The sequence below is a fragment of the Cetorhinus maximus genome, chromosome 2 (assembly GCF_964194155.1).
Source record: "Cetorhinus maximus chromosome 2, sCetMax3.hap1.1, whole genome shotgun sequence".
Lineage (NCBI taxonomy): Eukaryota > Metazoa > Chordata > Chondrichthyes > Lamniformes > Cetorhinidae > Cetorhinus > Cetorhinus maximus.
The window spans coordinates 68,925,528-68,952,538 of NC_135880.1; the positions used below are offsets into that span (position 1 = coordinate 68,925,528).

The following is a 27,011-nucleotide window of genomic DNA, read 5'->3' on the forward strand; positions in this document are numbered from 1 at the left end:
ACCTGACAGCATGCTGCTTGTAAATTAATTCTTAACACTTGCAATTGAAACCAATCCAAACTGTGGAGTTTGTTTTCAGAGAATCCATTCCTATTGAATAGTCTCATTGGATGGAGTACAGGTCAGAGATTCAGGTGCAGTGATTCAGCATGCCCAATTTGTGGCACTCCAGATTTCCTAATAGCTTTGGAAGATCTATACTGGCTAGTTTTGGGTAAAATGCATTGCTGAGCTTTCCCCTGGCCTAAAAACACTGGTGACCAACACTATTAGAGCCAGCCATTTACACTGGTGCTCCTATGCTACACACTTCCCGAGAGGCCTGTGAGATTCAATCTATTCTTGTGGGTGTCTGTACCTTTGGAAGGAGAAAAATCCCCTCATTTACCTTATGGTATTGCAATGGACGCTCCCACAACCAGTCAACACTACTACAGAATCACTTCAGTAATATAACTATGCCATCAAAGCTAGAATAAACTAAGCCTGCCAGTATTCAAGCATCATCAGTATTTATCTCTGCCTTATTCTATTTACCTGTGCTTTCTTGCTTTGCTTGACATTTGGTGCCCTGTCCTGAGTTTGCTCATAGGTCAATCATTGGTCAATGTTCTGGTTAATGTCCAAATTTGGAACAGTAAAGTCCAAAGAAACAGGTGTATTCATACTAGGTATACGTAAAGAGATAGCTCACCAAAGTAATCAGGGGCAAGAAAGTTTACCTCATTCACAAAGTAAAATGAGTGAGATGTTGGTATCATTGCACATCTTATTGTGACTGGTGCTTATTTAATTATTGTTGCTTTAAAAACTGAAGTAAAATGGTTTGAAAAGTTTTAATTTTAGACAGATACAGCACCAGCTGCCATGTTAATAGTCCACTATGACTGATGTGATGGCACAGCTGCTGCCTTGAAATGCTGTTGCCAGGAGCTGACCCTATCCAAAGACTCCACCAGTCAAGCAATAATACACTTTAATTATTTCCTGCTCTGAATCCGTTCTCCTATGCAAATAACACAGCTGAGAGAGAAACTATGAAGACACAAATGGGGTTGACCATTAATATATAAGATACCTCTATAAAGGTACAAGAGGGAGAAGCTGATGTGAAGAACTGTCTTTCTTTTTCCTTCCTTGGCTTTTCTGTATTCATAAGTCTAAATTATGATTCATGCAGAGTTTTATCAGAGTGTGGAAAAATATTCAATATAAGAGAGTTAAGAAGTATTTTAATAATTTTTAATTTTCACCAGACAGGTGTTATTAGAATCTGATTTCTGATACCACAATTCTGAGTGCTGTTGAATACTTCCTACTTTTCGTTGGTACTGATTCTGCTGCATCAAAGTGATCTGGAGTTATCTATGGGCAGAAGTGTTACCTCGTCGGGTAGGCATGGCAGACGGGCCTGGGAGCAGCCGGATAACAGTCCGCACCCACGATTGGGTCCCGACTGCGATTTCACCCTGGCTGGCCAATTAACGGCCAGCCAATGTGAAACATGCGCTGATAACGTCAACGTTGCCTGTGTGGGAGGGGGAGGGGACGAGCGCTGAAGTGTGTTCAGTGAAAGCTCCCTGAAGGAACAGAGCTGTCTCAGGGAGCTGAAGATTTTTAACGGTAAAAATAAAGATTTCAAAAATAAGGAAAACATGTCCCCTCATATGACTCTGTCACATGGGCAGGGACATGTTAAAAATTAGTTTTTAAAATTTTTATTGTTTTTTTATTTACTGCCTGAAACCTCATCCCACCTGAGGATGAGTTTTGTTAAAAATGCAAAGGCCGCCTGGCCTATTCGCCGGCCCGCCAACTGAATGGTTGGACAGGCAGCGAAAAATTCAATTTAATCAATTGATTAAGGGCCTTAATAGTCCTCTTAACTGTCAGCAGGCATGCTGCCGCCTCTCGTGCACACCCGCCAAGTGAAATATCGCGAGTGCGCGATGATGTCGGGGCGTTGGTCCAACATCATCGTGCACTATTTCACTCCCATTCAGGTCGGGCATGTGTCCACCTGCAGGACAAAAAGTCCTGCCCTATATTTTGTTATAAATTTCAGCTGCTCCAAAACGCTCCTGCCCACATCCTATCTTGCATCAAGTCTGTTCACCCATCACCCCTGTGCTTGCTGACCAACACTAGCTTCCAGTCCACCAATGTCTCCGTTTTAAAATTCTCATCCTCATGTTCAATTGCCTCCATGGCCTCACCCCTCACTAGCTCTTTAACCTCCCAGGGTCCTATATCCCTCTTAAAGCTCTGCATTCCTCCAATTAATTCTGTCTTCTTGCGCAGCCCTATTTCCTTTGCCTCACCATTGCAGAATATGCCTTCAGCTACCTAAGCTCTGGAATACTCTCCCAAAAGTACTCTGCCTCTCTAACTCTCTCTCCTTCTTTGAAACACTCCTTAAAACCTACCTCATTGGCTAAGCTTTTATTCACTCATCCGAATGTATCCTCTTTTCATCTATCCTTGCCTCCCACCTTCTATTTCTCATCTACATGCTGTCCCTTGGTGACATCATTTGAAGACACTGCGTTGGTTTTCATATGTATGCTGATATCACCCAGCTCTACCTCACCACCATTTCTTTTGACCCCACCACTATTGCTAAATTATCAGACTGCTTATCTGACATCCAATGCTGGATGAGCAGAAATTTCCTCTAATTAAATATTGGAAAGACTGAAGCCATTGTTTTCAGTCCCTGCTCCAAACTCCATTCCTTCGTGATGAACTCCATTCCTTTCCCTGATAACAGTCTGAGGTTAAGCCAGTCTAACCACAGCCTTTGGTGTCACATGTGATCCAGAGATTAATTTCTGACTTTAAATCTGAGATTGCCTATTTCAAACTTCATAACATCACTCAGCATCATCCCTTCTCAGCTCATCTGCTGCTGAAATCCTCATTTATGCCTTCATTACCTCTAGACTTGAATATCTTACAATGCACACCTGGCTAGAATCCCACATTCTACCCTCTGTTAACCTGAGGTCATCCAAAACTCTGCTGCTCATGTCTTAACTCGCAAGTTCCATTCCCCTATTACCCCTGTGCCTGTTGACCTGCACTGGCTCCAGGTCAACCAACATCTTGATTTTGAAATTCTCATCCTCGTTTTCAATTCCTTTCATGGCCTTGCCCCTCCCTATCTCTGTAATATCTTCCAACCCCACAGCCCTTTGAGATATCTGCGCTCCTCTAATTCTGTCCTCTTGTACATTCCCAATCACAATTGCTTCACTATTGGTGGCAGTGTTTTCAGTTTCCTAGGCCCCACGCTTTGGAATTCCCACCATGTACCTCTTCTCATCGCTATCTCACTTTCCTCTTTTGAGACACTTCTTAAAGCCTGCCTCTTTGACCAAGCTTTTGGTCATCTGACCTAATATCTCCTTTTGGTGACTTGGTGTTATATTTTGTTTCATAATGCTCCTGTGAAACCTGTTGGGGCGTTTCATTACATTAAAGGCACTATATAAATAAAAGTTGCTGTTGTTTTTGGCATGGCATCAATTTTTGCTCCTGTGGAGCACTTTGGGATATTTCACTGTGTTAAAGGAGCAGTATAAATGGAAGTAACTCTTAAAATTGCAGTTTTTAGCTTTGTTTCTTAGTCATCATATTTTCTCCATTGGAGAAAGCCAGCAGAGCAAGTGAGGAAGTATACCAAATATGGATCTGTAGTGGGCTAAGAAAGTTAGCATACTAGTGGCCACAAAAGATAGTGGCCTCTCTTGTCAACAGCAACATTTACATTGCCATTAAGTGCAGCTGTAAAAACTATCTCCAAAGTCTTAACATATAGCAACCCTATCATCAAAGTCAGTTTTCCTGTTGGCAACAACTCTGCTTGTTTAAGTTTCTACTGGTCAGATCCTCTGGTGGTAAAAAGTGTTTGCTCATTATTCACCATTAAAGGAATAAAGATTTTTTGAAAAAACCAGTAAGCATTATTTCAACTCTGCTAAACAGTTCAAAAGATGTCTATTCATGTTAATTTAAATCTAAGCAGTGTATAGCTTTTTTATTGTCATGCTAATCAACATATTTCATAACTTCAGTCCATGATAAGAATATCATTTACTGAAATGAAAACAGAGAATGCTGTAAATACTCAGCAGGGCTGGCAGCACCTGTGGAGAGAAATTCTATTCTATTCTACAGAAATGACCTTGACCTGAAACACTCGCCTGAATTTTTGTGGAATCAGAAGGGCTCTGCGCCTTAGCCAAAATGGCACTGGAGCCCCGATTCTGGAAGTCCTGCCCCCAAATCCAGCACCCACAATTTTTGCTGGGGGGGGCGGGGTGGGTGGAGGAAAGGGATGGGTTGTACTTTGCACATCTGTGGTTCATGGAGACGGGTGCACATGTAAAAATATACATGGAAAAATCCAATAACATTAAGTTGATTTTTGAGCTTTAGAGATTCGTGGAGAATGGTCTAAAGCAAAGAACATCCTGTTACTCTGAGCTAACAAAGGAAATTTCCTGCTATAATGCCTTTCCCACAATGTAAATCCTCCTTTTATGAAAACTGTTTGCAATACTTAAAAATGGCAGAATAGACCTCGAGTTGCTTTCCTTTTAGTGAAATCCAAACAATTCAATCAGGTCTGTGCCAATCCCCCATTTATTGAATACATATTTGCTCATATTTTACGCAAGAATCCACTTAATGTTATCAGATCTTTCCATGTACACTTCATTTTTAAATAAATATATTCATGCAGATACAAGGGGCATACCCTGCGTTATGATACTTGGCCCAAATCAAAAAATGTCAGCCAAGAGTTTTGACAGGGAACAGAAAAAGGTTTTTTTTTAACACTTATCCATCAACGTTGATATTGGAAAAAGTCAAAATATGCTGATATTAGTTGGAACGTGGCCACACGCTCAATGTTTCAGCGCTGGCCTTCCAGCAAGGTTCTTCGCAATGGCCAACTTTCCTGAAGTGGTATGCTAACTGAAGCAGTATGCACTTGAAAGGTCATGAGTTCAAATCTCTGGACTGCTTACCACTCACACTTAGTCTTAATGGAGATATTTTTCTTAGCTTTTGGGTAGTTTGTTTGAAAGATGGAAATAAGACATGATCCATTTCTAAGGGGCAGGAAGTTAACCAGACCATCATTGACTTCCGCTGGATATGTGGCCATTTATGGAATAGATGACCGGATGCTGAAGATGGCCATAGCCCAGAATATTATGTCCTCCTAGAATGGAAGATGACGCAAAATGCCATGTGGCATATCTGGATTAAAAAATAGCAAGGCCAGTTTGTAATACAGTGGGACATGCAAGTCTTATTTAGAAAAAAAACATTGCAGGAATATTTAATTAAACATTAAGCACTTATCAAAGGTGGGTTGGGGTGCAAATTTGGAAAGAGATCTTATAGCATTGTCCTTAATCCTTGTATAAAAGACAAACAAAAGACCAAAAAAATGACTTGGATCTTTGAATATGGAGCAAAATTTCAAAGTCTGGCAAACCGTGAGGGCATTATGAATTGCCTGCAGCAGGACATAGTTAGGCTAGCAGAATGGGCAGACAAGTAGCAGATGGAATTTAACACAGAGAAGTGTGAGGTGACGTATTTGGCAGAAGGGCTGGGGAGAGGCAATATAGACTTAAAGGCACAATTCTAAAGTGTGTGCAGGAACAGAGGGACCTGGGGGCGCATGCACATCGATCTTTCAAGATGGCAGAGCATATTGAGAGAGCAGCTAACAAAGCAAACAGAGCATACTGGGCTTCCTAAGAAGAGGCACTGAGTACAAAAGCAGGGAAGTTATGCTGAACCTTTATAAAGATCTCGTTAAGCCCCAGCTAGAGTTTTGTGTCCAGTTCCGGTCACCACACTTTAGGAAAGATGTGAAAGTCCTTGAGAGGGTGCAGAGGAGATTTAAAGGAATGGAACCAGTGATGGGAGATTTTAGTGACAAGGTTAGGTTGGAAAGGCTGGGGTTGTTCTCCTTGGAGTAAAGAAAATTGAGGGGAGATTTGATAGGAGTATATAAGATTATGACAGGCTTAGATAAGGTAGACAGGGAAGAACTCGTCCCATTAATTGATGGTTGAAGGACTAAAGATTTTGCGCAAGAGATGCAGGGGGAATGTGAGGATGAATGTTGTTACACAGCGAGTGGTAATGACCTGAAACTCACTTCCCACGAAGGTGATTGAAATGCAAATAATCAATTTTTTCAAAATGAAATTGGGTGGGCGCTCCAAACAAATAAACTTGAGGGGCTACAGGGAATGAGCAGGAGGGTGGGACAGACTGGATCGTTCTGCGGGGACTTGATGGGCCAAATGGCCTCCTTCTGTGCTGTAAATGATTCTACGACTTGATGGCTCTACAAATCCAAAGTATTCTCATTGGGGACATTTGTAGTGCATTACTGCCTCTGCCAAATTAATATATCCAGAGATAGGTCCATGTTAATCTGCTTTGTGGGTCTTAGTTCTTCACTTTTGTTTCTGAACTTAAAGCATGTGGAAGTGGTTTAACCACTTTTTCATGTATTTTGAATATTTTTTCAACCCTGTAACTTCTGAAAAGTTGATATTCACTGTCTAGGTTTGCCCTCCATGACTGGCCAAATGGGAGTCATACAAAAAGGCTGCCAATGCTACTGGAAATAGTTCACTAGGAGTCACCAGGAGGGAGATAAGGGAGAATGATTTAAAATAAGCATACAGAGTATGGGAGTATAGAACTTGAATATTCCTAAAAAAGAGATATGTTGCCAAAGCTTTTTGTCTTGCGCTTATCAGAATAAATACAAGGATGTTGTTAGTGTAGTTATTAATGTATTCAGGATTGTTCAGCAAGTGGCCCAATTGCAGAATCACTTTTAACATCTAAAGTAGACATTTTGCTTCAGGTTTTGCAAGCATGGACTCATTGAGTATTGTCTAACAACCAATTTAAGATGATCAGTCAAGCTTGCAACATGGTTCATTTATATTAACAAGAAGTGAGATGGATTCATAAGCAGGAAGCCATTCTCTGCAAACAAAATTAATATGTTCAATCCTTGCACTTCAATGAATTACCCGGGAGCTTGGGGAGCCTATAGTTCCGTGGCAATGCCTCAGCCAATGAAAGTAGACTTGCCAACCAAACAGAATCTTTTTCTCCTGTGTATAAATTGTTGTGAGAATTTTAAATTTGGTATTTTTGCATTTGTCCTGATAAGTGCAAGATGAAAAGCTTCAGCAACATGTTTCGCTTTCAAAAAGACATATTTTTGTAAGCGCTACTTAGCCCTTTGCCTAACAGGAACAGGAGTAGGCCATTCAGCACCTCATTCAGTTAGGTCACGGCTGACTTCTACCCCAACTCCAAGTAGCTGCTTTTGCTTCAAAATTCCATGATGCCCTTACCTAACGAGATTCTCAGACTTGAAAATTTCAGTTGGACCAGCATCCTCAGCCTTTTGGCCGGAGAAAGTAAAGGATTTCGACTACCCTTTCTGTGTAAAAGTGCTTCCCGATGTTACTCCTTAATAATTTAGCTCTTAATCTAAGATTATGCTCCCTTGTTCTGGATTCTCTCACCAGAGGAAATAATTTCTTTGTATTTACCCCACTGAATCCCTTTATCATTTTCAGCGCCTCAATTAGATCAGTCCTCAACTTTCTAAACTCAAGGAAATACAAACCAGGCTTATATAACATGTCTTCACAATTTAACCTTTTAAACCTCCATACAACTGTAGCTGTCTGCTGACTGCAGAAGTAAATTGAGCAGAGACAGCTTTAACCGTCAGCTAAGGAAGCATTATTTGTTCCACTGGATATTTTATTTCAATGCAATGATTGAACAGATGTTCAAAGCAGTAGGTGTGGCATTTGCTTCCCTTCTTCAAAACTTTCAGTGCTCAATGATTTTTGTGATAGATCCTGGAAGACAGGGATTCTCATCACTGATACTCAGAAGATCAAATCATCTACCATCAGTGCTTTTTGACTATAGCTGTCAAACATCAGATAGCTTCTAGCCAGTGGTAAACTCCTGTTTACCAGCCAGCCTGGTGAGGATCACACCCATTTATGTCTGCAAACAGGTGTGGAATTGTTTACACAATGGGTGTATGATTGGAGTCATTCCAAAAATGGCCTGTGATACCACACAGTTTGTTTATATATCCTTGCAGGAATTAAAACTTAACTGGCAAGTCTCCACATGAAACCATCCCTTAAAGATCAGTACAAGAATCACATTGAATTGTCAGAATATGTAAAATAGTCAATGCATCTTGTTGGAAGATTAGCTGAGTAACTGGCAATTAAGCTCTATTCAAAAACTGGTGACAGAGGTCTGAAAAATAAATAATTCAAATGTTTTCAATGCCCTGTTTTAATTCCCTGTCAACAGCAAACACATAAAGGGGCAAATTACGTTGCCTAATTAGGAACATAGGAACAGGAGAAGGCCATTCAGCTCATCGGGCCTGCTCCACCATTCAATACTATCATGGCTGATCGAAAACTTCAATGTATTTTACCCACACTATCCCCATAACCCTTTATATTATTGTTAATCAGAAATCTATCAACCTCTACCTTAAACATACTCAATGACTGAGCTTCCATGGGTAGAGAATTCCAAAGATTCACAACCCTCTGAGTAAAGAAATTTCCCCTCAACTCGGTCATAAGTGGCTTCCCACTTACTTTGAAATTATGTTCCCTGGTTCTAAACTCCCCAACCAGGGGAAACATCTTAGCTGCATCTACCCTGCCCATTCCTTCAAGTATTTTGTAGGTTTCAATAAGATCACCTCTCATTCTTCAAAACTCCAGAGAATACAGGTCCACCCTAATCTCTCTTCATAAGGCAGTCCCGCCATCCCCGGAACAAGTCCGATGAACCTTTGTTGCACTCCCTCTATGGCAATAATATCCTTTCTGAGGTAAGGGGGCTAAAACTGCACACAGTACTCCAGATGTGGTCTAACCAAGCTTCTATACAATTGAAGGAAGACTTCACTACTCCTGTACTCAAATCCTCTTCCAATAAAGGCTAACATTCCATTAGCCTTCCAAATTGCCTGTTGCACCTGCATGTTAGCTTTCAGTGACTTATGGACAAGGATGCCCAGGTCCCTTTGTACATCCACACTTTCTAATCTCTTCCCATTTAGGAAATACCCTGCACATCTGTTCCCTCTACCAACGTGGATAATCTCACATTTTTCCGCATTATATTCCATCTGCCATGTTCTTGCCCATTCACGAAGTCTGTCCAAATCCTCCTGTAGCCACTTTACATCTTCCTCACAACACATATTCCCACCTAGCTATGTATCATCCACGAACTTGGAAATATTATATTTGGTCCTCACATCCAAATCATTGATATATATTGTGAACAGTTGGGCCCAAGTACTGATCCTTGCAGTGCCCCCTAGTCACAGCCTGCCAATGTGAGAATGACCCATTTTTTCCTACTCTCTGTTTTCTGGCTGGAGGCCAATCCTTAATCCATGTCTGTATATTGCCTCCTATTCTAAGTGCTTTTATTTTGCTAATCAACCTCCTGTGGGGGGCTTTAACAAAAGCTTTCTGAAAATCCAAGTATACTACGTCCATCAACTCTCCTTTATCAATTTTGTTAGTAACATCCTCAAAAACTCCAACAGGATTGTTAAACATGATTTCCCATTCACAAATCCATGCTGACTATGCTCAATCAGATCATGATTATCCACGTATCCATTTATCATTTCCTTTATAATAGATTCTAGCATTTTCCCTTCTACTGACTTAAGGCTAACAGGTCTGTAGTTCCTTGTTTTCTCTCTCCCTCCCTTCTTAAATAGGGGGGTGACATTTGCTACCTTCCAATCTTCAGGGACCATTCCAGAATCTATGGAGTTTTGGAAAATGATCACCAATGCATCCACTATCTCTATAGCAACCTTTTTCAACACTCTGGGATGCAGAATATCAGGTCCTGGGGACTTATCAACTTTCAGTTCCATTAATTTCTCCACGACAACCTTCTTACTTATACCAATTTCCTTCAACTCCTCATTCTCCCTAGTCCCTTGGATCTCTAAATCTGGGAGATTTCCTGTATTTTCCTCAGTGAAAACAGACAAAAAGTAATCATTTAGCTTCTCTGCCATTTCTCTATTCCCCATTATGAATTCTCCTGCCTCTGCCTGTAATGGACCCACATTTGTCTTAGCCAAACACTTCCTTTTTACATACCTATAGAAGCTTTTACAGTCTGTTTTTATGTTTTTGCTAGATTGCATTCACATTCTATTCTCCCTTTCTTTACCAGTTTCTTGGTCTTTCTTTGCTGTATTCTAAAAACCTCCCAATCCTCAGGTTTACTACTACTTCTGGCAACATTATAAGCCTTTTCTTTTAATCTTATACAATTCTTAACTTCCTTTGTCAGCCACAGTTGACTGACTTTTTGGGGGTTTTTGCACCTTGAAGGAATGTATGGATGCTGTAAGCTATGTAATAATTCTTTGAAGACTATCCATTGTCTATGTACAGTCATACCTTTTAATGTATTTTCCCATCCACCTCAGCCAATTTATCCCTCATGCCTTCATAATTTCCTTTATTCAACTTTAACATCATTGCTTCAGTGAGAACTACCTCACTTTCAAGCGTAATGTAAAATGCTATTATATTGTGGTCACTCATCCCTAAAGTTTCTTTTACAACAAGATTATTAATTAGCCCTTTTTCATCACATTAATACGAGATCTAAAATAGCCTGTCCTCTAGTCAGCTCCTCAACATACTGCTCTAGAAAACCATCCCTAACACACTCCAGAAACTCATCTTCCACAGCATTAGTGCTCAGTTGGTTTACTCATTCTATATGCAGATTGAGGTCACCCATGATTACTGTATGGCCCATGCTACATGCTTCTCTCATCTCTTGATTAATGCCATGCCCCACATTACCACTACTGTTTGGTGGCCTATAAACAACCCCAACAAATGTTTGCTGCCCCTTGCTGTTTCTTAGCTCCAACCCAACATTGTTCTTCCGATCTGAGATCCTCCCATACCAATGCACTGATCCCATCTCTTATTATCAGCGCCACTCCACCACCTTTCCCTTCTTGTCTGTCCTTCCTAAACATTGATTATCTTTGAACATTCAGTTCCTAATCTTGGTCACCATGCACCATGTTTCTGTAATGGCAATTATATCATACCCATTTACCTCTATTATTTACCTTAATTGATCTACCTTACTGCAAATGCTGCACGCATTCAGGTCGAGTGCCTTTAACTTTGTCTTTTTGACATCATTTCGTATTCAAAACATACTCAATGCTCTGCTTTGTTTCTCCTGCCTTCTGATCTTACTACTACTTCCTGTTACCAACTTCACTTTCTTCCAATTTGGGCCACCCCTCAGTTTCCCACCCCCCTGACAAGCTAGTTTAAACTCACCCAACAGCACTAGCAAATCTCCCTGCGACTATGTCAGTCCCAGTCCTGTTAAGATGTAACCTGTTCAGCTTGTACAGGTCCCACCTGCCCCAGAACCGATTCCAATGCCTCAGAAATCTGATGCCCTCCCTCCTACACCAGTTCTCCAGCCACATATTTAATCAATCAATCTTCCTACTCCTACGCTCATTACACGTGGCATTGGGGGTAATTTTGAAATTACTGCTCTTGAGGTCCTGCTTTTTAATTTCCTTCCTAACTCCCTGAAATCTGCTTTCAGGGCTTCATCCCTTTTCCTGCCTATGTCGTTGGTACCAGTACGGACCATGACTCATGGCTGATTCCCCTCCCCCCAGAAGGATGTCCTGCAGCCGCTCCGTGACATCCTTGACCCTAGCACCAGGGAGACAACACACCATCCTGAAATCACGTTTACTGCCGCAGAAACGTCTGTCTGAAACCCTGACTATGGAATCCCCTATCACTATTGCCCTTCCATTCTTCTTCCTCCCCACCCCTGTACAGTTGAGGTGCCTGTGGTGCCACAGTCTTGGCTCTGGCTGCACTCCCCTGAGGAACCATCGTACTCATCAGCATCCAAAATGGAAAAGCAAGCAGGATAGACTCAGGGGACTCCTGCACTACCTGCCTGGTTCTCTTAAACTGCCTGGCGGTCACCCATTTCCTCTCTGGCTGTACGCTTCTGACCTGTGGTGTGACCACCTCGCTAAACATGCTATCCACCTAGTCCTCTGCCTCGTGGATGCACAACAATGACTCCAGCTGCTGCTCAAGGTGCGAAACCTGGAGCTCAAGCTTGTGCAGCTGGTGACATTTCCTACAGATGTGTTTGTCAGAAACACATGGTGCGTCCATGACTTCACACATACCGCAGGATGTACACTCCACTTGGCCAAGCTGACCTGCCATCCCGTAACTCTAAAAACTATTTATTACGCTTAGAGTGAGTAGAATGAGTAGAATCAATTACTAGTAACTTAACTTCACTAAACTTACACTAGCTTTACCTCACTTTGATTTACTTTATTACTTTATTTCACTTTGACTTAATTTAGCTTTACTTCCCTATTGCTATTGTTCCTTACTGAAATACAAGTAGCTGCTTCTTTATAAATGATACATTTTTCTAGTTTTAAGTTATTTAAACACACTCTCTAACAACAGCTTCTTACCAACCAATGAACTTACAGTTTTCCTGTGCTGTCACTCCTGGATTTTTTTTCAAACTCAGCCCAAATTGCTAACCAGGAAGTCATCTAGGAACAATGACAAACCATTGACTATATGTCATCCTAGTGATTCAGGGCAGAATCATACCAGATTTGTACTAAGTGCAGAAGCGGGCGAGAAAAAGGACAGTTTACTTGCTGGCTGCAATGGTGGCTTTTCACACTGTATCGTCCCAATCTCGCATCATTAATAATGCATTCCAAGGAAACATGGCAGGTCACTCATGGGACAGACTCTCATCCGCCCGCCTCACCGTCACATCAGGCCTAGAGTAAGCTGGGCGCCATATTTAAAGGCCGTCTCTGCAAAGAGCTAGCACTCTTCAAGTCATAGGAAGCTGCTGCAAAGTCATGGCTTCCAAATGGAGGAAACGTGCTGCCCCTAGATTTACTGACACCTCTATCAAATACCTACTGGACACAGTGGTGGGTGTTGTGATGATCTCTACTCCCATTCTGGGTGAAGACCAGCAAGCAAGGTGACAAGTCCAACATGGGAGATGGTGGCAGCAGTGGTCAGCGCCAATGCCCTGCAAAAGAGGACAACCACCAATGCCGGAAGAGGATGAATGATCTCCTCCGTTTCGCCAGGGCAAGTCACTCTTCTCATCACTCTCAACTCACACACTCACAAACCCATCACACATCCACAGGGATCTCACTCACTGCCAGTTCAAGGGACATCATCATTCATTCTCTCACACACGTCTTCATCTGCCCTGCGGATCATGTCCTCATCCCGTCCATGGCACCACTCAGCACCCACACATGTCAAGCATACCTGGTCTGGCAGGAATCCTGCTTACACTCTCTTCACCGGTATTCATGCAGGACAAGCTGGCACACAACAAAAGGGAGAAGTTGCAGACTGGTGGAGGAATGCCTGAAATCAAGGTCTTCATGAACTTTGAAAACAGAGCCATCCAACTGGCCAGCGAAGATCTGGATCGGTCCTGTGCTGGTGGTGAGGTCGGTGGTGCTCAACCAAGTGAGGGTCCATCAGTGCAACATCCATCAGACAACCATGCTGTGAGTGATGTGTCCTGTTTCACAGGCCACTCCCATACACTAATTATCTCCCCTTGCTTTCGCAGGCATATCTGGGAAACATCCGAGGGATTCCATGTCCCAGGTCCTTGACTCAAGCCTCAAAGACACCTCAGAAGAGGAATCTGTTGAAACTGTCATTGAAGACCCATCACAGCGCTCACCCACACGCTCCACCAGCGCAAAGACACACACCTCGACAGGACCAAGCTTTAGAATACCCTCGGGGTCACAATCTGGTGAGCACATCACACTTTCTGATCCACAGCAGGCAGAGGCAGAGACTTCCCAGTTCTCCAGCACTCGGAGGACTGCTGGAGACCAGAAATCTGCTGAGTCCAAATCAGCTGACGAGTCTCTGCACTCAGTCATATCTCAGTTGCTGGAACATCAGGATGTCCACTGCACTCCTCAGATGGAGGAGTCCGTCCGCCTTCAGTTTGAGGTGGTAGTGCCAGCATGCCAGTGCACTGAGGTCAACACTGGTTGGATGGCGGCTGCCATGGAGACCTTGGTCCCAGACATCAGGGCTGCGGGGTAGCTCCATCTCACTCCAGCTTCCCCTTTTCCTCAAGGAGTCAGCCACAGGCCTTCAGGCACCCATAGGGAGGAGGATCAGCAGGTGCACACCGCAGGGCCATCTTCCCAGGTGACTTCAGGAGTGTCCAGCCCATCCAAATCTCCTCTTCCTGTGACCCCAGCAAATTCAGCTCCACAGGCTGAGAAGGGTGCCACTGCCACACAGCAGGACCCCGAAAGCAGGCCGGGGCCCTCCAGAGGATGCCTGTCAAGGTCATCACAGACAGGGTATAGCAGGCAGCAGGCTGCCCCACCTCCGCAGCGGATGGCTGGGGAACACCAAGACGTACCGGCGAGGTTAGGAAGGGTAAGAAGATGTAGTTGCACATCCTGGGCATGGCTGTTAATCACTTGAACGCACTGTTCATTTTGTTAATGAACCTATGGCTCCTTATTCTGATGAGCAGTGTTCGTGTCATTCAGATGTGAAACCTTGGTTTTTGCACAAGATAACAGCAGGTATCTCATTCCAGGGCCTCCTCCGTGCTTTGTGCAACCTTCCCTGCACACTGATGGTTTGACTTCGCTGTCACTGGATACATTACTGATGCCTGCACCTCGACGGGGCTTATCATTGCTGCCAGAATACCCTGGGCTGACGGCACAGAGTTCTGTCATTCTCTCTGTGCTCCCAGCACCTTTGAGGTGCGACTGGCCCCATCTCACAAGTATCTGTTTCCAGTGACGGTGTGGTCCTGAGGGGTTCAGCTCATGACTATAGAATCAGGAGAAGTTTAAGTTTCCCTGCTGCATCCCCATGATATGATCCTATTCACAGAGCGCAAGAGAGGTGCCATTAGCCAGACAGGAATCAGACATTCACATAAGTAATGTGAGGATCTATAGAGTGTCCTCATTGCACATTGTCACCATCCTCCATGAATGTAGCAGCTATGAAGGCCTCCCGAGTGCGTCTGCCTTGTCTGGCCAGTGCAATAGCCTCATTGCCGTCAGCCCCGCCTTTGAAGACCAACTCACTCTCATCTCTGTCGATGTCCATCTCATCAGAGGAGACGTGTAGCTCCCCCATCTCCTCTGCAGCCATCTCCACTGCCCGTTGCAGTGCCAGGCTGTGAAGGGCACAGCAGATGACGACAATGCGTGACACCTTCTGTGGACTGTATTGTAGGGCTCCTCCAGACTGGTCCAGGCACCAGAACCTCATTCTCAACATTCCGATGGTTTGCTCCACCAAGGTGCAAGTTGCAAGTTGCAGCATGAGCCTTGTTATATCTTCATTCTGCTGTACTCTGAGGCTGCCGGACTGGTGTCATCAGCCACATCCTCTGAGGGCAGCCCTTGTCCCCGAGGAGCCAACCCTGCAGCCTCCCAGGACCCTGGAAGATGTCAGAGATCTGAGAACTACTGAGGATGTAAGAGTCATGGACACTCCCTGGGAATCATGTGCAGAACCGCAGGATGCATTTGCATTGGTCGCAAACCAGATAAACATTCAGCCAGCGGAAGCCCTTGTGGTTGACATAGTTGACCACTTGTTGCCACAGAGATGTGAGCGCCACCCTGAGTGCAGTCGATGGCACCCTGCACCTATGGGAAACCTGAGATCTGGGCAAATCCCAGTGCTCTTCCTTCCTGGCTTTCCTGATCCTGGGCAAAATGCACAAAGTTGTGTGACTTTTTGGAGATGGCGTCCGTGACCTCATGGATGGATTTGTGTGTAGAGGCTTATAACATCCCACAGAGGTCATCTGAAACAAGCCACTGGGGTAAATATTGAGCACCGCGGTCACTTTCACGGCCACTGGCAATGGATGCCCTCCATGTCCCCTTGGCACCAAATTCTGCAGCAGCTGGCAGATGTGACCAACCAATTCCTTAGACATGCGCAGTCTTTGGTGACACTGGTTCTCGGTCGTCTGCAGGAATGGCAAGTGCCATCATTTATCCTTGGGTCTAGCTAGGCGCCGATCAGCGACGGCTCACTGTGGCTCTTTAGTGGTGTGCACGGGAGCCCCAGCCGCCCTTTTTCCTGAGGTTGATGTTCCTCCCTCTGCCCAGCCAGGCGCCTCCATTGCTCTCTTCTCCTTCGTCTCTGCTCTCTGTAAGCCATGAGGCATACAGCTCAGTCACCAGCTTCCATGTTCCTGATGTACTGCTCCTGCAGGATGAAAGAGAGAGACACAGGGGTTAGCATGGGTTTGTGAAGAACCTCTCTTGGTTAAGCCTGAAGGCCCCTTAATGTATCCCAGAGAGTGCTGGCCACTTGGATGGCCAGAGTTTATTGTGCTGCATGGCTGCCCCAAACCCCACCCACCTCCACCCTACTCCACCCGACCAATTGGCAGCAGCTTTTCCCATTGGACTGCATGCTGTGCTCTCAGCTCAGGTGCAGGCATTCTCCTAACCCGCACTGCAAGGCTGCACTGTTAGCTTGAACCATGGGGGAGACTGATCCAAACCTGAATGATCACATTGCAAGGGGCTGTGCACGCCTCCACCAGTGACTGCTCCATGGTCAGCTTTCGCAAGGAGATTGTACAACTTGCCCAATCCTCCAGCTGTTCTGCAGTCTACTAAAACGCTCATTAGTTTGCAGTCTGTGTCCGAGGGGTGAAAAGCTCTGGAGCACTTGGTGGCACTTTCATGCCTCTGCGTTGCTTGAATGGGCAGATAAGCTAGAGGGCCAACTCCATGCATGTCAATGTGGCTGTGTCTGAACTGTCACAGCTGTGGAGGAATGGTCACTTCATACAAGGTTTCCCTAATGCCTGGCCGCACCCACCCCACCCCCCCCAGCACATGCTTGTGCACTACCATCAACCGCAGTGCAGCACTTGCCTCGGCACCACACTGTCAGTCAGCCAGGAAAAAGCGACTTGCCTGTGCCCCTGCCTGAATGTGCAACACCTCAACCTTGAAGTCTAACAGGTGACCCTCACGAGTGTTGCGCAATGTTACTGTGCACTCACCTCCAAGTTCACCTCCAAGTGCAGCTCACCAGGTGCACACCTTATAAATGCTGTTGTGAAATACACACGACATGCCCGGATGATCCAGCATGGGGGAATGATTCCAGCAAGCAGGGCTTATAATGATATGCAGACGCATTACAATGAAGTCCGACAGCCTTCCCGCTATATGGTCCGCTCACGCCCATCAGGCACAGAAAATTTCGCCCTTAGTTTGCATTCATGTTAATGCTGCCCTCAATGTGGCAATATAAGCCTGGTATAGACCAAATATATGCTGCTCTTTTGTGTTGGCAGCAACAAGAGCTCCAGAAAGTGTTGGTTCCGGATTGACATGGAGATGCCTCTTGCAGTAATTTCAAATTATGTGAGCCTTCTCCTGAATATTCTTTCGACCAGGTTAGTTAGTGCATGTGATCTTCTTAAGCATATCTTCCTCTACCCTTAATGATCTCCTCAAACCCCACACCCTATTCACCTTCCTGACACTCTACCCCTGCCTAGGGTCATTTTCATAAAACAGTAATTCCTAAAAGCATCCTATCGTTTCTCTACAACTTACTATAGAAACGCTAATAACGTTTCACTCCAAGCAGTAATGAGCTCATGTGATCATTCTATTGCAATAGTTTCTCTTTGATGATCTTCAATAAAGGCAGAAGGATATGGTTCAGGCATGCACAGGCTGAATCCAACAAATCTTGCAGAATGGGTCCTTATTAGATGTCAGGGGATGATCCCAGTGTCCATGCTGGGTGTAGATTTGGGGCAGAGCATCTGATCAGGGCATGGCTATTTGTAGACTTGCTGAACTTTTTACAGCAATGGGACTCTTTGGAGACAAAAATTCAAAATAGTCACTGTATTTTACCTATTGATAGCATGGAGTGAACGAAGGCAAAACACCCATGTTTATGATGCAGCAGCTGACATGATGATGCAAAATGTAGATGAAAGGAGAGCTTCCCATCTGGCAGTCTAGGGAACAACCCACAAAGGGCAACGCTCCAGAGACACAGCTGAAAGTGGGCAATGTACAGTAAAATCTTTATTATCCAGCAAGTGTCGGGCATGGGTGGTGCCAGTTAATCAAATATGTCATTTAATAGAGAGTTCCATGCATTAATGGAATACAGCACGATACTTGTAGCATGTATGCGCAAGTACTCAGGAATTAAAGAACAATATTCTTTTTACTGCTAATCTTCAAAAGTACATTAAACTATAAATTGAAGTATAAAATAATACAGGATACTGGTACGGGTTCCAGATAACTTTGTAATTGCCTCCAGTTGATAAAGTGATGATTCGTATTAGGGGAACATCAGAAATTCCGGTTAGTAGAGAATTCCGATTGGTAGAAGGCCGGATAACATAAAGTTTACTGTATTACAGGAGCTTTCACCACCCAGAGGTGAAGGCACCAAATTCAAAAGTTTTCAGGGTCATAGGCGGTCAACTATGGTCAGTCTACTCCCCATGCCTTGTTCCAAGTTGATGGACAAATGTACATATCACAAAACATTTCCTTACACTTTGTTTTGCTTTAATGGCTGCAAATGTCACCCATTGGACCCACTTCCTTTGGATCCTTACATGCAAGGCAGGATCACATCCTGGCAGATGTGATGCCCACAATCCAATTAATTTCAAAGTAACTTGGATCTTCAATCTTCAACCCTCATTTAGGGGCAATGGCAAGAAGCTGCTACCAGATGCCCGGGCAAATATCCACGTGGGCAACCTTAGGTCATGCAAGGAAAGCATTCAACATTTTCTAAGTGCAGCTGCTTTCCCCCTTACTGAAATTTACCCTGTCCCAAGGGCTTAGGGTGTTGTAAAGGCAGCAACATAATAATAAATGGAATTTATTCAGGAAAATATATATTTAGGGACTTGGACTGTGACTAGGGACGATCATGTACTTAGGTTGGTACAGGCTTAGGCTTTAAAGTTTCTGGAGGCAGGGGTAAAGTTGCGGCATCAGGTGCGTGATTTCTTCCAGTACCTTGTTGCTCCCACGACTCAGACCCACCCTCCCTTCCCCTCCTGCTGTGCCCATAAGCACTCTCATTAGAGGGCTGCTGCTCCTATCACATTAACAATGGACATCAACATTCTCTGACATGGCCCCTCCAGCTGTTAAAACAACATCCTGCTCCTGCTGCCAGGTGCAACCACTTCTCACCCTGCGGTGGACAGACACAATATGCAACCCATCTCCCTCTCCTCATAAGCTTGGCCTGTCTTCGCCAGTTCCATCAGTCCCTCAGAACCTGGTGGCACCATCGGTGAGTTTGATGTCAGTGTGAGGAGCTCTTCCCTTCCTCAGACGTCTCCCAGAGTCAAAACCAGACACAATGAAGAAAACAAAGGAAACATACTATTCACAGTTGCCATTATTCACTAAGTCAAAGAGTAGTTGAAACATTTCTCTACTGATTACTCCAATTGCCACGGCTTCACCAAAGCAACTCGTGCAATTAAGCCGAGCTAAAAATATACTCCAAAAATATTAAAGTGTCACTTGCAGTATTTAACTGTGATTAATTGACAGTCCTAGTATTACTATGCATGATATTTACAATAGTTAAAGTATCCTAACCTGTTACCACAACAGATCAGCCTCTTATCCATGCCTCCATAAGACATTACTCTATTAACAGAAGGAAATATACTTATAAGGTGTTCACCTCTCAGGTATTCTGTGCATGTTGCTTCACTGGTTTGTTTACATTCTTTTTTATTTTCCTCTGCATTTAACTTTGACTGGTCTTTGTGGCTTTTACTCGGGAGCATGGGCTGCTGTGAGCTTTTGCTTAATGTGTGGTGTTTCTTTGGCATGGCCTGAGGGAAGCCAAACATAAACAGAGACGAGAAGAACAAAAGTCCAGCACAAAGGAGGAAGCCAGCCCACCATGCACCAATCCACCGAGGATCGTCTGGGGTGATGCCCAATTTTGCTGAAAGAAAGAGGAAGAATTATGTTAAGTCCAAGCTCCATCAAACTAGCATCATTTTAAGAACATGGCTGTTGTATATGTAATAAGTAAGTCAACAGCTCCTTTGAGGACCATAATGGAAAGGGATGGAAAACATCAAACCTCCTGCTGCTACAACTAGGTTAGGACTATCCCATCGATCACTCTTGGTATGCAATTATTATTAAGTCCCAGATTCAGATAAGTGACAGCACAGGACTGCTCCAGGGTCACAACAATTACTTGCCAATGTACTTTACAGGTTGTCATTTTGCTAAACCATGTTTCAATTAGATCCTTGGCAGAAGCAGCTTAACAAGGGATTGCGGTGAAAATTAATATTGGCTCTGCCACAACAAATTTCAATTACTCTGTAAACCATGTTATAAATCTCACTGGGGTGTGTGTCATTGGTGTAAATGTCATTCCTCCATTTTTACAGTTAAAAAGACAAAATGATGATTTATATATAAGATTTGACACAAAATTGTTTTAAGTTTTTATAGAAGGTGCAATAATCTTTTTTTAAGATGAAATAAACAATAAATAAAACAGATTTATGCACCAACTTGACAGGTATACAATGCCGTACTGTAATACCACCTTTTTTTTCTTACTTATTATTTATCTCCCTTTCTTTTTGTTTTTTTCTTTTGTACGTGTCAGCCTTGGCTTAATGGAAGCCCTTTCACCTCTAAGTCATGAAGATCGTGGAGTCAAGCCCCACTCCAGGGACTTGAGCATATAAGGCTGGCACTTCAGTGCAGTATTGAGGGACCTCTCAGATGAGATGTTAAATTGAGTCTTCCCTCTCAGATGGAAGTAAAACATCAAATGAAACCTTCTAAAAAGGAAAAGGGGAATTCTTCCCATGCCCTGGCTGAATTTATCGCTCTACCAACATCAGCAAAGAAGCTGATCTGCTCATTTGTCACTTTGCTGTTTGTGGGACACTGTTAAGCACAAATTGGCTACTGCATTCCCTACATTACAGCTGTCCCACTGAGGCAGCACGAAGAAGATAAAAATTTAAAAGAATTGTGTTTCTATTCCATATTCTCTTGTTTAAATTCTGTTTTTTTTTAAATGGACAAATGGCTGGACTGATAAAATGGCCGCTGCTGACCACTTGATGGAAGTCTTCTGGAAGTTTCAGAACAGCTTAAAAATGGACAAAGGCTAACACATCAAACCCCTGGAATATAACACTCCTTGCATTGTATAAACATTCCAGCCGAGGCATCACAAAGGGTAATAGACGAGACGTCTGCACCAGCCAGCTATGGTCAAAGGCAGAGCTAATTGAGATGCCTCATCTCTAATGTTGTGCTAATAGTTCTACAGTTACCTGCTCAAAACACAATGGGTTTTAACAAGGGGCCTTGTTAGCTGAATAGCTTGACCTGAAACCACCCTGTCACATGACTAAGACTTGAGCTGTTTGGGTTGCTTTAATTAAACAACTTTTGGGTTTTATATTCAGCCACTGTTTAACCTCAGAAGGGAACAAGGACTCCAGGCTAGCATCCTGCCTCTGTCTGCCATTTACCACCTAAAAGGGCTGCAAAGTAACCAGGCTTCTGTCCAGGTTTTAAATGACCTGGCCCTTATCTACACTGTGTAATATTGAAACATCTGAACTTCTGTATCTGTGCCTCAAAGACTAATTCATCTCTAAGTATCTTCTTCCATCATGGAAGTCATCGCTTCTAGAAAAGCAAATCACCCTGCAACAGTTTCAACCTACTAACCCCTGAAGGAACGCACCACTGGACTTTTTGATTCTGGACTCTGGTCTCATGTGAAACGATAATTCTTATTTTTATTGTGGTCTTACCCTGGACCCCTTTCTTTCCCTTATCCCTCTTTTATTGTATGAATGCAAAAAGGAGCGGGCGTTGCGAAACCCCTTCCCACGTTTTGTGTATGTGCAAAATAAACTACCTCTCTTAGTTTACCTTATCTCGAGTTTGCTGTGGGGTTATTAATAGAGGATTGGATCACTCCAAAACTGAAGGATTGGGGAAAATACACCACCACTTACAAAGGGGGAAACCAAAAATCAAAAAACACCTTTCTGTTTATGGACAGGTAGTGAGTGAAGAAATCAGGGCTAATTTAAATTAAACCCCCTCCTGTCCGTAACACAACAGTAACAACACCTCAATATGTACTTCATTGGTTGTAAAGTGTTATGCCACATTCTGAGGCCGTGGTAGGTGCTGTATAAATGCAAATTATTTATTTTACCATTCTACTATGTTTATGAGATGCACCACTCGCTGTTTCATGCAGGTCAGGGGTTTTCTATCAGGAATCTATCAAAACCGCTCTTGAACTGGCTGCTAGGAGGTATTCATGAAAGCAGTGACTTAACAGTCAAAGATTTTTCCTTCTTGTATATCCACGAATATTGGGAGCTTACCATTTGAAAGACATCAGCTGTGAACTTCCATCCTAAAACCATTCAATAATTTCTTCTTTCAAGTAAGGAAGAGGGACGGAGGGGTGGAGGGGTGAAGGGGCAGAGGGATGGAGGGATGGAAGGGAGGGAAGAAAGCAGGCAAGAAGGAAGGGGGGAAGGAAGAGAGAAAGTGAGGGAGGGGGAAGGGAGGAAGGAGGAAGGGAGGGATGAAAATTTGACCTTATACAGCACCTCATCCTATCAACAGAATATCTGAAAGGAATTTGCACAGAGTATTGCTTGTGATTTTTGTGTTGGGGTTATTTTTTATGGGTACAATCTATTTAGCACATTTTGACAAAAGATGAGATGCCACTATATTTTATCCAAGTTCAGGAAAAAGGGCATCTTGACACTTAACTAATGCAGGTCTACTTTCTGATGCTTTCAAATGGCAGTACAACATTTACACACCAGGGTGAGTTATTATTTACATCACAACTCATAATGCTTCATCTGGCATTTTTTCATAAATTAAAAACTAACCTGTGTCAATGAAGATAGCATCCACATAAATCGTTGTAAACAAGGAACCCAGCATGAAACCAAATGCAGGTCCAAACAGCATGGTGGTAAACAAGACACCTGTTCAAAGATGAAAAATAACAAAGTTACCAAGGAGCACAGCAACAAGCTATTATTACAGCCAGTTGAGAATTTGAAAGAGTTTTCAATATGATATTGGGGCCCGCATTTTCAAAAATAAATCTTTCAATTCTATCCCAATTCTGATTAAACCTCTGAAAATATGGGTGGAATTTAATGCCCGCCCATGTGGCAAGTTTTATGATGAGGAGGGCATTTAATCAGATAGGGAGCATGCTGGATGGGGACCCCGCCACCTTCCTGCCTCTGTCTCGATTAAGTCTGGGGTGAGAAAGGCTCGTGGACAGCCTTCCCACCCTGCCGCTAATTGAGGCTCTCAAGTGGGAAAATAATATCCACCTATGGGCCTCATCCAGCAGGCACTGATGTTCAACCAGGGGGTGGAGGAGGGGTCCCTCGTTCAAAGACACTCAGCGCCTAATTGAAGAACCCGGCATCAGGAGGTGGGGGATGATAAGAGCCACCACCTGCCCTTGCTGCCAGCACCCTTCTTTCCTCTCTCTTGCAACTTCCACCCCCAGTGTCCTTGATCCCAGGGAAGGCCGTCACTGGCTACTTAAGAGGCACTTATCACCAGTGTATAGAACAAATGAACCATATTGTGATTACAGGAGCTGGGAGCCCAGGCATCCATTTCACTTGTTGAAATACCTGCACCCCAGAGAAAACATTGCTTGATTGATAGCTCAGGCTCTCTGCTATCAATTTCACAATGTTTGTTTACATGATGTTAAGTGGTTTCAAGGGTTTGTGGTGTTTGTTATTAATACTTATGTTATTGACACTTGTATCACTTTCTATGTGAAATGACCTTCTCTTCACTAGTAGGAAGTTATGAATGAAGTACTTCTTTTAAAAGCTTTTTTTATACATCCTACTGTCACCACAATGTTCATTGGTTCTATACAGTGTATAGTGGGTCAATAAGCATGGAGGTGCCATAGCCTGGCATAGAAGGCATGAGGTGCTATGGGGGGGACGGGTCAGGTCATAGTTTGGCAGGGGGGCATGACGAAGATCATTTGAACTTACTTTTCAAGGTCCCCTCTTGCAGGCGAGGTTTCATGACTCCTCTGAGGGCCATGAAGCACGACTTTTCAAAAACTTGGCTTGACTCCGTGAAAACTGCGGAAGACTAGGACATGCCTATCTCCGCAATGGAGCCAGCTGGTTGGGAGTGCCAGATGCGACCTTCTGATGGAAACCATCCAGCACCTTTTACAGGCACTCCCAGAAATCAGACAGCCCGTAATGGGATCAGGAATCCCAGAACCGGGACTCACCTGCTATTTTTAGAGGGTTCCCGAGTCATCCTGACTAAGTGAAAACCCAGAGATAAAAACAAAAAACTACTGCGGATGCTGGAAATCCAAAACAAAAACAGAATTACCTGGAAAAACTCAGCAGGTCTGGCAGCATCGGTGGAGAGACCCGAAACGTCGACTCTTTTCTTCTCCACCGATGCTGCCAGACCTGCTGAGTTTTTCCAGGTAATTCTGTTTTTGAAGTGAAAACCCAGGCTGACGTGATAATGTGTATTTCACATTACTAAACCCAATGCACTAGTGCAAAAATAGAACTAAAGCAAAATTTGCAAAAGCAAGCCTCATTTCTGTTATATTGAAAATATAGGAGCAACCAAATGAATAGCCATTTACTTATACATATGAACATGACAAATGAGCTTTCAAGAGCCAGACCTTTTTCTATTTACTCATTCAGGGATTGTGGCATTCACTTCTAACAGCATCACGCAGGCTACATCAGTTCCTGGTGGGAGAGGGTCGGGGGTGATGGCCACAGGGGTGGGGAGCAGGCAATGAAGAACAGCATGCAGGTAATGCTCCACGGGGCTCTTTGTCCCCAGAGAATTGACATAGGTCTACACACACTAACACATTTCTCTCCTATTAACTGGTCATTGCATTGGCATCTGTCAGAGAGCTTGCTATACGCAAACTGGCTGCCGCATTTCCTACAACAGTAACTACATTACAACAGCAACTACATTACAACAGTAACTACATTACAACAGTACTTCATTGGCCCTGGGATGTCCTGTGGTTATGAAAAGTGCTGTATAAATGCAAGTCTTCCTATCTTTTCTTGCTCTCTATCAGGAAAGGTAAAAAGAAATGGGCTTGTGATCACTTGTGAAGCCAGGCATGATTCTTGTATTCTCCAGGGCCACTATCCAGAATGATTGGTTGTGGAAGTGTGACCAAAATACTATAGGACAAAATCCAAAAACAACAACCTCCAGCAGTCTTTCCTGGAGGTCTGTTATGTGCTGTTTATTCAATTGGCTCTCGTGTATATAACAAATGCGGATGACTAAATTACCCATGGGATTCATTCCAGTCAGGATGAGTAATGTTCAGCCTCGAGCTTAAAGGTGGGCAGTCAGAAGCCTCTTTTTCAATCATGTTCAACATAAGACTGCCCCCAATACCTAAACCCATTTCATTGGAAGAAACAGGAGCAACACAGAAGGGAGAGCGAGCCAACAATACCAATCCATTTTATTAAGCTCAATAACTCTAAGTCTGACCTGGAGTGAAATATTCACTCTCTGGATGCACTGCACAGCTGTAAATGTTGCACAGATTCATTGTTAACGAACAATGCTTTAACAAATGAACCACATTTTTTACTCGCTTTTCATTATGTTGATGATTCTTTTGGAGGATAGAATTCTTCCGGAAAGCAGCAAACATGGGTGAATAAATAGGGTTAGGGACATAAGAAGGAACATGAACAGGAGTGGACCATTCAGCCCCTAAAGCCTGTTCCACCCTTCATTTAGTTCTTGGTTGATCTGCAACTTAACTCCATTTATTTATCTTAGTTCATTATACCTTAACATTGTTTAGCTAACAAAATCTTTCAATCACAGTTTTGAAATTTTCAATGGACCTAGCCTCAACTGCTTTTTTGGGAGAGAGTTCCAGATTTTGACTCATTTATGTGGAGGTGTGCTTCCTGACATCAACACTACTGCCTTACTCTAATTTTAAGGTTTTCCCCCTTATTCTGGGCTCCCCCTACCATGAGGAAACAGTTTCTCTTCAGCCATATTCTACAACCATCTTGAGCACCTCAATTTTCTAGTGTTTTCTATCAACTTTGCACCACATTTTACTTATGTCCAGTTTTTCACTAAAATTATTAATAACAGGATTGTTGAATCCTTAACTTGAAACACTTAATTTGCTCATTAGAGTGGTCTTACTCAACTAAAGTTGAAACATCTCTAATGTATCTATTTACATATATATCATTTTAAATTTTTATTCTTTACATAATACATTTGTTGGCATATGTCATTTAGAGTGGAGTTAGTTTCTAATTTATGCATTGAACAATATGAACTACATGTGTGAAGCATGGGGCTAGTTGAAACCAATCTATGAAGAACAAGTTGAGATGTTATCACCACTTGAAATCTCAAATTACATCTGTTATCATTTCTATGAATAACTGCAATATAGAAACTTAAAATCTTTTCATAACTATTGCAGTTGTCCAGTTCGGTGCTTACTTTCAGTTGGCCTTCATTACTTAAAGTTAAGATTTTTGTGAACCACATCACATTATTTGTCAAGTACTAAAACCACTCAACAAAGTGGTTAGCAGGAATCCATCAGAACACGACACGGTTTTATACAAAAGGCCACTGTTTTCTGTCA

General features: G+C 43.3%; 1 protein-coding gene across 2 annotated transcripts in view; it reads right to left on the reverse strand.

Annotated features, from left to right (window-relative positions):
* Positions 1-27,011, reverse strand: part of LOC144695016 (solute carrier organic anion transporter family member 3A1-like) — a 338,399-nt gene that overhangs the window by 66,523 nt on the left and 244,865 nt on the right. Inside the window, exons 3-4 of one of the 2 annotated variants that reach the window (XM_078565881.1) lie at positions 23,203-23,301; positions 19,965-20,234 (exon numbers count right to left, since the gene is read on the reverse strand). The exons of the other annotated variant lie outside the window; for it this stretch is intronic. Of the exons in view, the coding sequence (XP_078422007.1) occupies positions 19,965-20,234; positions 23,203-23,301 (369 nt within the window). The remainder of the gene's footprint in view (positions 1-19,964; positions 20,235-23,202; positions 23,302-27,011) is intronic. 2 annotated transcript variants of the gene reach the window in all.